The 13,062-nt window shown below is 34.8% G+C and overlaps 1 protein-coding gene across 1 annotated transcript; it reads left to right on the forward strand.

The window, feature by feature from the left end:
- Positions 1–5,396: 5,396 nt before the first annotated feature.
- On the forward strand, positions 5,397–11,803 carry LOC115929978. Its single transcript, XM_031000216.1, has 7 exons — positions 5,397–5,460; positions 5,927–6,046; positions 7,173–7,398; positions 8,212–8,333; positions 8,872–9,019; positions 9,749–9,907; positions 11,438–11,803. Exons 1-7 carry the CDS (start codon positions 5,401–5,403, stop codon positions 11,602–11,604), a joined length of 1,002 nt encoding a protein of 333 aa, XP_030856076.1. The 5' UTR covers positions 5,397–5,400; the 3' UTR covers positions 11,605–11,803.
- Positions 11,804–13,062: the final 1,259 nt, after the last annotated feature.

Here is a 13,062-nt window from a genome sequence, read left to right on the forward strand (position 1 = left end):
AATCCCCTTGCGGAGGAAATCTGAGGGGAAAATAGTAACGCTACTGTCCGTCCTTCCGTCCGCCTGTAACAAATCTTGTGAACACGTACTGGTTTTCCGTTTGATAATTTAAAATGTTTGACAGATTTTCATGAAATTTGATATGAAGGTACATGCATGGTATCAAATACAGCCTAAATTTGATTTTGGAATAATGTACATTAGGTCAAAGGTCAAATGTCTTGGGTTATTCCGTAAAGTAGTAAACTTTCTTTTCATTCAATCCCCAGATGTCAGTAACTTAATTCCGTCTAATGGACGTACATGTAACTTGTTCTGATGTATTATGCCGTTTGTTTCCAGCGAGGGCTTGCTACGCTTTGCGTTGTCCTTGTGTTGTATTTTTTGTTCTGATGTGATGTGCAGAGAGTGTTTTTTATACAAAGTACTTTTTTTTCTAAATGGCCAATGTTGGTTAAACATGGAACTTACATGTAGGAAAGTATACCTAACAAACTGAAAGTTTCCCCACTAAGTCATACATACATGGTCACATTGCCAATGGGAGGGTCTCCATACTTGTATATACTTTTAAAAACTCATATTTGTTTGATTTTCTACATTCATCCAAACCAAATTTCTATGAAAGATTCAATTTCCCTTTAAGCTTTAAGCTGACATTAACCATCTTAGATTAGATTAGATTTTTAAAGAGATATTTAAAAGAGGATTAACCTAGCTAGACTATGTACTGGGCGACATTCAAAGTTAGTCTTATACCTTTTGACATAGCGATTGACAATGTATTTCTGTAAATCAGCATATTGTATTATGAAAGTTTATGAATTCTTGAAAGAAAGAAAGTATTCTGAATTCTCAACAAAAACCAAACAAAATAAAAAAGTCTCCAAAAAAAATTTTCTTCAGAATTTCAGGATTCTCAAAAAACAAAAAAAACAAACACATCTAGAATTCTCTAAAGAATGTTTTTTTTAATTCCTTTTTGGAGAAATCTGAAATTCATGAATGGGAGGGGGGTTTGTATTTAGGAGTCTATTTACTATAATAAATAGTGAATGTTCTATCATGTACACTATAAATACTGGACTATGAACTCCAAATACTAAATTATCCCTCGTGCAGGTTTATTTTGACTCAGGATAATTTAGTAATTTAGTCGGACATATAATTCATTATTGTATGATAGAGTATACACTATTTATATAATAGTTCACGACTTACTTATGCAGATGGTCCTTACAAGGGTGCTATAGGTTATACTGGCTTTAAACGGGACAGAAACAGAACTGTATACATAATTGAGTCCTGAAATCGTACCGGTGGTACTCGAACTGTCCAGGCTCCTAACCTAGAATGCAGCATCCTGATAATGTAGTCTTATAATATATGCACACTTAAATGATTACAAATTTTTCCTCTATTCTTTATGACATTCATACCACAAATATGTTACCAAACTTGTAACAAATTAGTACAATGCCCTTCCATACATTCCTGTTTTCCATTATAAATCCAATTATACAGGTATAATTTATACTGAAATGTACAATGTATTGTAAAGGTATCAAGACTAGCTTTATGCCATATTACTGGACTACCCACCTAGTGCTAGCCAACCTGAGAGGATGGTGCACCATTAAAAGTTTCAATCACTGATGACATGGAATATCTCATATTGGCAACGCAGTCACTTTTTGTGATGTCATACAAGGAGAACTCTCCCACATGTACAAAAATATGTGAATTTCATTTTTTTCCTCAGTCAATTCATAGAACAGAATTTTTGTCCAAGTCCTCCTATAAAAGAGGTGATTTTAGTGCAATATCTGCAAAAGAAATTGGAAAGTTTTTCATGTATGATCTCCATATTAAACATTAGTAATCATAACTTTTTTTTAATTCACGTCTTTACTCATTAATTGACTGTTTTTGCTTCAACTTAATTTCACTGACATTTATGTTACTTTAATTTTTCTGCATTCTTACAATTCAATTGTCTCTGAGGAGTTTATTCTCCTTTATAACGAGGGCAGAATCTAAACTCTACCGCAGTGCAAACTGTTGAAAGTTATACATCCCATACTTGTATCGCAATTGTATTAATGAAAATTCATCTAATTAATGAGAGTGCAAAATATAGGTTGTTTCTCTAAACATAGAGGTATATAGTCTGTACTGTTTGTACATTTCGGAGGAAATCGACTTACTAAAAGTTTCTGAATGTCCTGTGCATGCACATTTGTTGTATGTTACATGACACGATCATCAGGCAGACTACAACTTCACTCTTGATTTCTCAAGGGGAATTGTAATTTGTATATTATGCAAAACATATCTACCCTAGCTACATGTACATGTACAACAAAGAAATATGAGTAAAAATTGGCATTCAAGGAAAAAGGGATCTTTTTTTGCATGTTCCCCCGCCAAAAGAAGTTTGAAGGGGGTATACATGTACATAGGAATTGGCGTACGGTCGGGTTGTCGGGCGGTCAGTCGGTCAGTCTGTTGCAAATCTTGTGGATCGAACTACTTCCTCATTTTTTGAGCAATGATCATGAAACTTGGCACACATATTGGTCTTAGGATGGAGATGTGCAAGCAAGACATACTTTTTTACTGTGTTGGATACTGCGTTGCCATGGGAACGGCATATTATTGTAATATATCGGGGAAAATCTCGTGGATCGAACTATATACATGTATACTTCCTCATTTTTTTGAGCAATGCTCATGAAACTCGGCACACATATTGGTCTCCAGTTGATTATGTACAAGACATTTTTTTAATGTGTCGGAAAGTGCGTTGCATTGGTAATGGTCTGTTATTGCAATAAATCTGTAAAATCTTGCAGATCAAACCACTTCTTCATTTTTCGAGCAATGCTCATTAAATTTCGCACAAATATTGGTCTTGAGTTGATTATGTGCAAGACACATTTTTTAATGTGTCGGAAAGTGTGTTGCCATGGTAATGGTCTATTATTGCAATAAATCTGTAAAATCTTGTATATATCAAACCACTTCTTCATTTTTCGTGCACACACATGGGGAGTGAGTATTAATCACTTTCGGTGATATTTCTAGTTCTAGGCAAACATGTAGAACATTCAACTGTATCCCTTATAATCTTTGTGTGAGGTTGTCAAAGCAAAATGAATATAATTTCATTAAGCAGCTTATATTAATGCCTGTATTTGTCCGATTTACTTCTTCCCAGGTCTGTTTTAGTAATGGTCTTTCTACACAGGCAAAGTTTTGCCAAATGAGTGTCACAAACATGGCAAAGACTTTGAAAAAAACGGAGAACAGCCTGACCGATGTTTTGTCAGTGATGGCGATCGTTAATGACGACATGATCTATTCATTTCCGTCATCAGAGGAAGAACTCCTTCCTTCTCAATCTTACACACAATCGAGGCAAAAACGTAGCAGTTCTGGATCTAGCAGCGACGGAACTCCACCAGAACGTAAGAGACGAAAGAAGACTTCTGAACATTCGGCGGAGAATTCAGATGCAGCAATTGAACAAAAATGTCAAGGTTAGTTTGTGTTCCATTCTTTTACAAAATTCATTTCACTAATAATTCCAGACGTACAACATTTCTCTCTACATGATATCACTAAGTTTAAATGTGATGTTATTGATTGGCAGTTTTTAAATCAAAGAGAAATGCAAATATCATGGAGAGAATGTGTACAAAATAGTTTATCAATATAACAGCACTGAAAGCCTGATAAAATTGGGACATTCCACTTTTATTATTTGATTTTGTATAACTTCAAACAATTTTTAAATGGACTCCTATACAAATACCACAAATATTTCCATTTTTTTCATCAAAACTACAATCTCCTTTTTCTTATTGTTTATGAAGTACATGTTTGGGGCCAAATTGATTATTTAATGCCCCTCTGCAATAGCCACAGGGAAGGTAAAATGGCCAACTGCTGATTAAAACCAAAATAAAGTTGAAAAATGATTAATTGCCAATTCCCAAAACAATGTTCATATGTTGCATTTTCCACATAAGGCAAAATGAGATTGAATTGAAAAGGGCTATAGGAATATTTTTTGTATAGCTCTAGGACAAAATTTCCCTGATGAGCCTCTGTGTGTTTTGATCCAGTTACTAATAATATGTATCAGGGCCCGTTGCATAAAGACTTACTATTATGGTAACTACCATAGAAACCTTGATTTCGATTGGCTGCTGAGCCCGGTTACCATGGTAGTTACCATAATGGCAAAGTTACCATAATAGTAAGTCTTTATGCAACGGGCCCCTGGTGTCATTTTCAAAATGTAGATTGTTCTCTGCACAGGGGATATTATTTATAAACATTAAAGATTTAAATGTCACAATCTTTGAAAATGTGTCATTGACCTGAAATTTTATTTCTTTACATGTAGGCATTTCTGAAATCTCCCTCAAAAAACTTGTGGAGCCCGAGAAGGATCTCCAGAGACCACGTACCAGGAAGGAAGTGATGGAGGCCAAACAGTTCGTGATGAAGGCAGCAACCCACTTCCAGAGCTCCCATGTCCTTCCAGTCCTCGCAGTAGATGGCCCTTCTGGAACAGCTTACCAGCTCCTAGGAGGGGGTGTGCTATGCTCTTGCAGCTAAGGATCTTGTTGACGATGAAAGGTATTTTATTCTATAAAAGTTACCCGTTTTTGCAATTGCTTTTTAATGTTATTTTTGTTTCTTTTTGTAGTTACAGTGTATGAGACAAAGGTTAAATTTTTAAAGGGATTATGTGATGTACTTACCGATATTATATGTACAGAACATATTCATTTATCACTTGTCTTTTTTTTTCTCCATTTATTATGCAGTCCACAAATATGTAGTGGAAGCATGTAACATAAAAGAAATGCTACCCAGGTAGTCAATGTACCATTTGGGAAGAAAAATGGTAATAGAGAGGTGTTCCATTTATAGTTATACAATGAAGGGTATATTAAGGACAATACAAAATATTTTTAGATCCCTGACTCAAATAAAATCCCATAGAATATTTCCCTTGTGTACCATGTTCATATTTGTTTTCTTAAAAGTGTGTGTGACTGCATGGAAAGGTATACCGTGTAAGCTTTTTTCCAATATTTTATTCTGCATGATACATATATACACCATGTTTCTATATCCTACCCATCTCAATATCCTATAACCAATATACTTTTTCTGATTGCTTTAGATATGAACATCTATCTCGTGGATGGCGCTGCAGGGTGTACCAAAACCTGGACAAGGTTGAGGCATTGAGAGTGGCATCACTGCATAGGTGTGGGCAACCTGCTGTAGACAAGCCGTGCTTGCAGGAGGAGGTTGCTGTCTGCAGGTCAATTCTATACGATGACAACAACCTTGATGTGGAGGATGAGGCCCTGCACTATGACTGCCTCGACAAGACGCAAGTGTTCCCTAGCCCTTGGGAAAAATGGCTCCTTCAATGTAAGTCTAAACACTAGAGCTGACATTTTCATCTGACATTTTCATCTAGATAAAATGCTGAATTCATTCAATGTTCTATTTTTACTTGTAGCGAAGTAGGTTTTTTTTTAATGAAACGATGAATCGGACATTAAATTAGATTTATGTTCAGCATAAAAACTCATGAACATCACCAAACCCCCAATAAAAAGGTTATTGTTATATTCAGCCAACTTACATGTACATGACAAAATGGAGTTTAATCAATGATTGATTTGAGATGATCGAGCTTTCAAGAGTGACTGTTGGAAACATAAATTTTAGCCAAAAAGTTCTAACATTTCTTATATTTTAACTTGAGGGGTCATATTACAATATGGTGAATTATGTAATGCAATGGTGATTGCAGTGAATGAATTGGAATGTTCAGAATCAAACTGGTTATGAGAGCATATATTATCCATTTCTTTTTTGTTGTAATTTACAGGCACTGAGGGCTCTCGAGCCAACTTTCCAGTTGGCTAGTTATTCAAACAGATGCTACAGGAAAGCCACTCTCCTTTTCGATGCAACTAGAGAATCTACTGGAAAGGATTTGAAACAATGTGTAAGTAAGCTTTAAATTTTTTTTTTTTTTTTTACACATTTAAATATCATCTTGAGTAATGAAGGAAAGCATTTTTTTTCTTCATAGAATCGAACAAAACTTGACTTGCGAATGTTCAAAACTTTTTGGTAGAAAATGTATATTATTGCTGAGTAATAATGAGCTATATGAAAAATACAAAAATTGAGCTGGACTGGATGTCACACATACCACATGTTTTCTGTGCAAATGAGAATTGTGGTTTATTCAGCCGCTATAAGGAGTTTATCAAATCATCACAACCAAAGTAAATAAAGTAATATAGCGCCACCATTGGCGGATACCCTATTCTGACTGGAGGGGGGGGGGGGGGGGGGGGTTCAATTTCCTGTTCAAAATCTGTGACTGATGCGCAATGGCTGCAAATAGCGACACGGCTTCCGGTGACTTTTTCTGACTTTTTTTGTTTGTCTCGCAACTTTGAGACCGAGTTCTAAAAATTAACAATAAAATCAACTTTTTGCATAGGTACGTTCGTGTACAAAATACTGCTTTTCCTAAATTGCTTTACAACACTGTTAATTGTGCCTTCTAGTCTTTTTGCCTGACCATACTTGTCTTGAAACTTTTCAAGATACACTTTTGAAACATGAAAAAAATCACATATATAAATGAAAACAATAGATACATAAGTAGTTTATGAAACAATAGAATACAAAAGAATTGATCGGAAATTTCATTATTTATTATTTCAGTATTGTTGCCTATGCTATTCAGCAACTTTAAAAAAAGAGATTGAGCTTCATAACTTAATGAAATATTAATGAATATGTTAAAATAGGTATCTAATTTGCATAAATTATAATAAAGTAACAAATTTGTGATAAAAACAAATCTGTATTGACGTCCTTGCAATATTTCGCATTAAGCTTGCACTCAAAGTGAGAATAGGGTTAAAGCAATAGTTTTTTACATATTCAAATCAAACAATAGATGAATTGGGGATTCTTTGCAGAAGAATTGACTTTGATTGAAAAAGTTGATAGTTCATATATATGCAAATAAAATTTGTCTTCTGACAGTGAGCAACAATACTTCACGTGCACTAATAACTACTCTTATTATTTTCATTTGTCTTATTTTATAGTGTTTCATGAAGCTACAAGGACTCTCAGAAGAGGAGCGATATTCACTTCTTCTGGAGGCGACCTTGTCTTTGAATGTTAAAAAGATGAAGGCGGATGCCGATGAACTGAAGGCAATGAAGAGTCTGAAGAGCGTGTTTGCTAAGGGAGTTGGGGCTAAGACGTGGGAAGAGGCGATAGAAAGATACCCAACCTTCACTTCAGAAGCAGCCCTGGAACCCTATGTTGGTATGCACAAATCATGGCTTCGTATAATGTCTATTGAAGAGAATATTGAGCCCCAGCAAGATATACAATAATTGCTATCCTGTATCTCCATCAATCCAAATTTTAAAGTTTAGATGAACTAGTAGGGTTGACTATTCTGACTGGGGGGGGGGGGGGGTCAATTTGGCCCCTGCCTCCCCCGTACACAATCCAGGACTGCCACGTAACCGCTACAAATCACAACCTGCCTTTCAATGACTTTATTGTCTCGCAACTTTTGAGACCAAATTTGCCCCAAAATTGGGACAGTCCATGCTAGAGGTTATGCAACATTACTTAACCACACGTCTAGCCACAATTGACATTTTGCATAGTACGTTTGTGTACAAAATACTGCCTTTTCTAAATTGTTCTATAAAACATGTCAAGTTCAAATGTGGGTCAAAGGCAACAGGTCAAAAGGAAAACAGACTTTCCTTGGGATTCCATTATTGCTAAAGAGTAAACTACCAGAACCCAAAATTCACCTCCTGATCTGCTTATAGGGCCTAAGATGCAGGCAAGACAACGCTTGGCGTTTGCCTTGTTTAATGATATATTATTGAATGTGTTAAAATAGGAATTTAATTTGCATGAATTATAATAAAGTAATAAATGAGTGATTTTTGTAAAAAACAAACATCAAAGCAACATTTCTTTGCATGTGCATTGCTGTCCATGCAAAATTTCCCATCAATCAGACCTTCTGTGGCCAAGATATTGTGGGGGGAGGGGGGGGGGGGGGGTCAAATTGACTCCGGAGCTCTATGATCAATGTATATGTATTTTTTTCAGGTAAAAAGTATACAAAAGGTAACATCCCAGAGGTCTTCCTGGAGCACATCAGCAGGGCCAAGAGAGACATGGACATGAATGCAGACGACATCCCAGCCCTTATGATACAAGAACTAGAAGAGGTATTGTCCCATATTCTTAAGGTTCCAAAGCACTTATTTGTAGGCACTTGGTAATTGAAAGAGGTAAACTGAATTTCACATAAAACAAATCTCAAAATTGTGAGTTTAAAATATCTCAAAGTTGTAATATTGTAATCTATAAGGAACTCAAGGTTAAGGGATTTACATGGAGAATGATCTTATGCTGATGAAAAATCATTGGTAATTTGTCATTGATAACAAAAAACAAACAATTATATTCATGGCATAGAAATTGCAATTTTCCCACAAGTCATATATTACGTACAATGGCACTTTCGCCCAGACGACTGGCATGGAAAACTGCACCCACATGCTATTTCATCCTATTTTCAAATTTGATTTTTCTATTTTGATTCAACATAGCAAATGTTAAGCTGCAGATAATTATGAAAAGGGTATAAAATAAAAAAAACAGTTTCCAGAACTTTGCACTGTGTATATTATCTGGGCTCAACATATTAGAATTATAGTTAATTTGTATGTTCTTTCCTTTTTATTTGAATTTCTGATATTACAGGATATCCAGTTATCCTCAACACCATCGGCTACTACCAGAATCTTCCTGACAAAGGACATCACAGCGATATCCAAAGTGGTCAGCCAACATACCCGACACGATGTGCATATATTGCATATTGTCCAGTCCCCAGTAGGAGATATTCAAGGTAACTATATGCATGTTCCATGTCTTTTATTAAATATCTTATGAAGCTGACTGTTATTTCGGTATTCAAAGCAACATAACAAACGTTTTTGTGGTTGTGTAATAATGAGATAGCTGCAGTGTGTGTTAAAAAAATATAAATTATTAAGAAAGAATGTTACCGTATAACTTCCAGTGTGTTAGATTGGCTGCTCGATCTGAATGAAAATTCTTTCTTAAGAAATCCTCCTATGAAGCTCAACATTCATATAAATTTTTGTTTATATCACTTGGATTTTAAATATAATCTTGAGTTCTGGTAATGACAGAAATTAACTTCTGACAGAATCCAATGACATTTACAATGAATGTTCAAAACTTCAAAAAATAATGATTACTGAATGCTTTTGGGGAAAAAAAACATATAATAGCTGACTAATGCTGAACAAATGAAGATAAGATGCTTGCCATGTGATCTCAAACACATTACCTCCAAAGCAAGCTAATTATATTAATTAGACAACTGCGGAGTAATTGTGAAACAAATGCATTTCTAATGTCTGGGTTTTTATTCCTAAAGAAAAAGGTGCATTCAGAACTCAAAAAATCACATTGTATCTGTTTGAAAAGAAATTGTGCCTCATGTGAAAAATCACATGTATGTATATTCGTTTTACTTCTATAGGAAATTAAGGCTTATTCATACTGTTCTAAGTAGCCATATAAAATGTGCATATATATTTATCAACAGATGTCAACCATAATGTCTGTATGCAGTATGGTATTGTCGAGTCTAGGAGGAGGGGTGCTGGCACTAGCCAACTCTACATGCCATCAAGATCAGACTTCTACAAATATGCAGTGGAGCATTTCACTTCTATTGATGAAGTGGTTCTTGACGTTGGAGACGGTAAGACATTTTATCTATATACAGATCCAATTAAATTATGATACAGTTTTAGAATAAATGGGTAGATTAAATATATAGAGATACCAATAAAGCAACATGAATACAAAAATAAAATAAAATGTAAGGAAAGGAAAGTTGTGAAATAACGTCCAAATTGTGTAAATTCAGATTGGCTTTTTTCAATTCAAGTATATTTACCTATTTTTCACTATCCATAAATTCTAGACGCATAATAACTGACATTAATAGCATCAAAGTTGCCCAGTGTTGCACAACAAAGATTTTAGTCACGAGACTTGGGGTCGTGCAAAATCATGGTCAATATCAATAAGCAACCCTGTGCCTTGTCGGAAATTTGTGTTAACCCTAACTTTACCGGAAAGGTCTCAGATGGCGCCCCCCCCCCCCAGACAAATTTTGTTGTCAAACCCATTGCATTTTCAGCAATAGCTAGCGCTTCATGATTTTTTTTTCAAGTGTTATAAATCTTATGACACTGAGGTGTTGAAAATCAGACCTTTCATGATAAAAGGTCGAGCCGATTTTTTTTTTTTTTTTTTTTTTTTCTTCCAGTTTTCCAGTAGAATGCAAAAAAAAAAAATGTTCATAAAACATTGAAATACATAAGAATTGAAAAATATGCAAAAAAAAGGCATATAAAAACTGTTTGAGAAGAAATGAACTGTGTAAAAGCTTAAAGACTTAAGATGACATTGTGAGCATATAATTTAAAAAAAATCCAAGTCAAGAGAGATATAGAGAGCTTTATATCTTCTCAAAAACTCTGAAACCAAAAACAATTTGGAATGAAACATTTTAGATAGGTTACAAACAGAGATTTTTTATATATATTCTCACCAGGAGAGAAATTAAAACGGTGGTTATTAGAACCGATCGTTAGATATATTGTTTTAAACAATGGCTCACATATTCACTATTTAAAAATACTTTCCATAGATATTAAAATTTGAGACATTCAGATTGGTCTATTTAAACTATAACTCATATGTGTATACCATTTTCGAGAAATAAAATCAGATTTTAAAAATTCTAACAAGAAAATTGAAACGTCAGTGCCAAATTTGGTTACTTAAGGGGTAGGCTCTGAGGCCCCCCCCCCTCCAGTCTTACAAATTTCAAAATAGCCCCATTCAGTAAGGGTTTATGCTTTTTTTCTTTTTTCTTTTTATTGATAATGTAAAAGTATTATTTTAGTAAGACAACCAAAAATTTAAAAAAGGGGGTTTATCATTTAAGTAGAAATGTATTGATAAAGAGATGTTGAGCAAATTTAACTCGAAAACCAGCTTTGAAAATCGAAGACAGACTGAACTTTACTAAAGCATTCCATATTGAACTTACCAAAGTAAAATACAAAAATGAACAATATGTAATGCATTTGGTATGGAATTAGGTGCTCGTTTGCTGTGGTTAAAGCACTTTACCTAGTGTTGCGTCTAATAACTTGGTTCTTCACAAGCTTCACCAGACAAACAAAATTAAATATTCTTTTCTCTATTATATTTTCAGGACTGCTGGCAAGGGTTGCAGCAGAATGTGGACGAAATGGGAGGATGGTAGAGGAGACAACACTGTCCAGCACAGAAATAGAGGCCATGATGGGTGCTGCAGACTCGGAGGAGATTCTAGATGCAGATCTAGTATTAAGCATGGACCAGACGTGTTCTATACCTTAGTGCATTTTGTTTCTCTCATTTCCTCACCTCGATCACTACCTCATTTAGTTCTGAAAAATATTGTTAAGATATGTGACAAACTAACGTTTTTATGTAAATATTTTTATACAGATATGGCTGGTAGGGTGTTTATATATCATTCTTTTGGCCGCTGGAGTTGTATTTTCATGAGGGAAAATAAAACTCCTTTAGGTAGGCTAAAGAATGTGTATTACATACATAACAGGAAATATCTATTATAATATTAGATAACCTTGATTAAGACCAAGTCATGGTTTTTACATGAAAGTCTGAACACGAACAGTTTAATAGAGTCTGATCTACAGTAGATATCCATTGTCTTCGCCTTTCTTCTCTGTGCTTAGCTGTTATGACGAATATTGTTGATACATGAATACATTGTCTTAGCTCAAGCGCGTATGCTCCTACTGTTATCGTTGACCAGCTGGTCAATATAACCATCCAGATGACCGGGCGTGAACTGTTAACAATAAATTGCAGTCCCCATATCACTTGACATGCTGTGGACCAATCACACCTTAGCAACTCTCTGAGCTATCTAATACAAGTATTTAAGTCTATGTGTAGATGTGTTTTTAGTTTAGTAGATAGGTGGCTGGACTACCGATCATTAGGTACATGTATGTGGTTCAAATCTCGGCCACTTCACTAAGGTCTAGCTTTGGCAAGACCTTAACATACATTTACTACACTCAAACTATGTTGTACCAAAATATGTAGCCTAGTTAAGGTCAGGTAACATACATGCAGGAGCACCTTGCTATATAGATGAGCGCTATACTAGAGTGCAATATTATTATTATTATCTTTTATTAGAGCATATTTTTGTCTTGCCAAGTGAACTTGATTACTTTGAAGGTAATTTCAAAGGCACAGGGTTGGTGAACGTGACTCGTCACCTTATTTATTTTTCTAAAGCATCAACACAAAAACCCACATATTATTATTTTATCAAGGATAAAAACTCGGGTCACAACTATTGGGCCCTTGATTTTGTTACCATCTTGTCAAAATGAAACACTCGATCTAACTCATTTCCAAGCATCAGAAGACGGTTGTTGATATCAATGATGTAGTTGGAAGATCATATACTTCAAAGTTATAATCAAGGAATTATCAGAGCTGGAGTCCAAACTGAGGATAATTTATGCAAACATCTGGCAGATTCCAAAGGATAGTCAATAGAATTATTAAACTGCCTTGGTTCTTTGATATTTGATGCGCGATGCCACCAAAGTAAAAGAAAACATTTTAGAGAGGATGTGAACTTTGTGGGTTTTTGTTTGCACAGTTGATTTATTATATCAATAAACATAGAAAACAAATAGGCAATTGTTTAGTAATTATGTACGATGCCACTCTGAAAATCCCATTCCTCAACAAGCAAGAATTCTTGAGATATTGCCTTAAGAGTGTAATAAATATGTACTGCTTCAA

This window comes from Strongylocentrotus purpuratus, unplaced genomic scaffold, assembly GCF_000002235.5.
Source record: "Strongylocentrotus purpuratus isolate Spur 01 unplaced genomic scaffold, Spur_5.0 spur5_scaffold_6, whole genome shotgun sequence".
In the NCBI taxonomy this organism is placed as follows: Eukaryota; Metazoa; Echinodermata; class Echinoidea; order Camarodonta; family Strongylocentrotidae; genus Strongylocentrotus; species Strongylocentrotus purpuratus.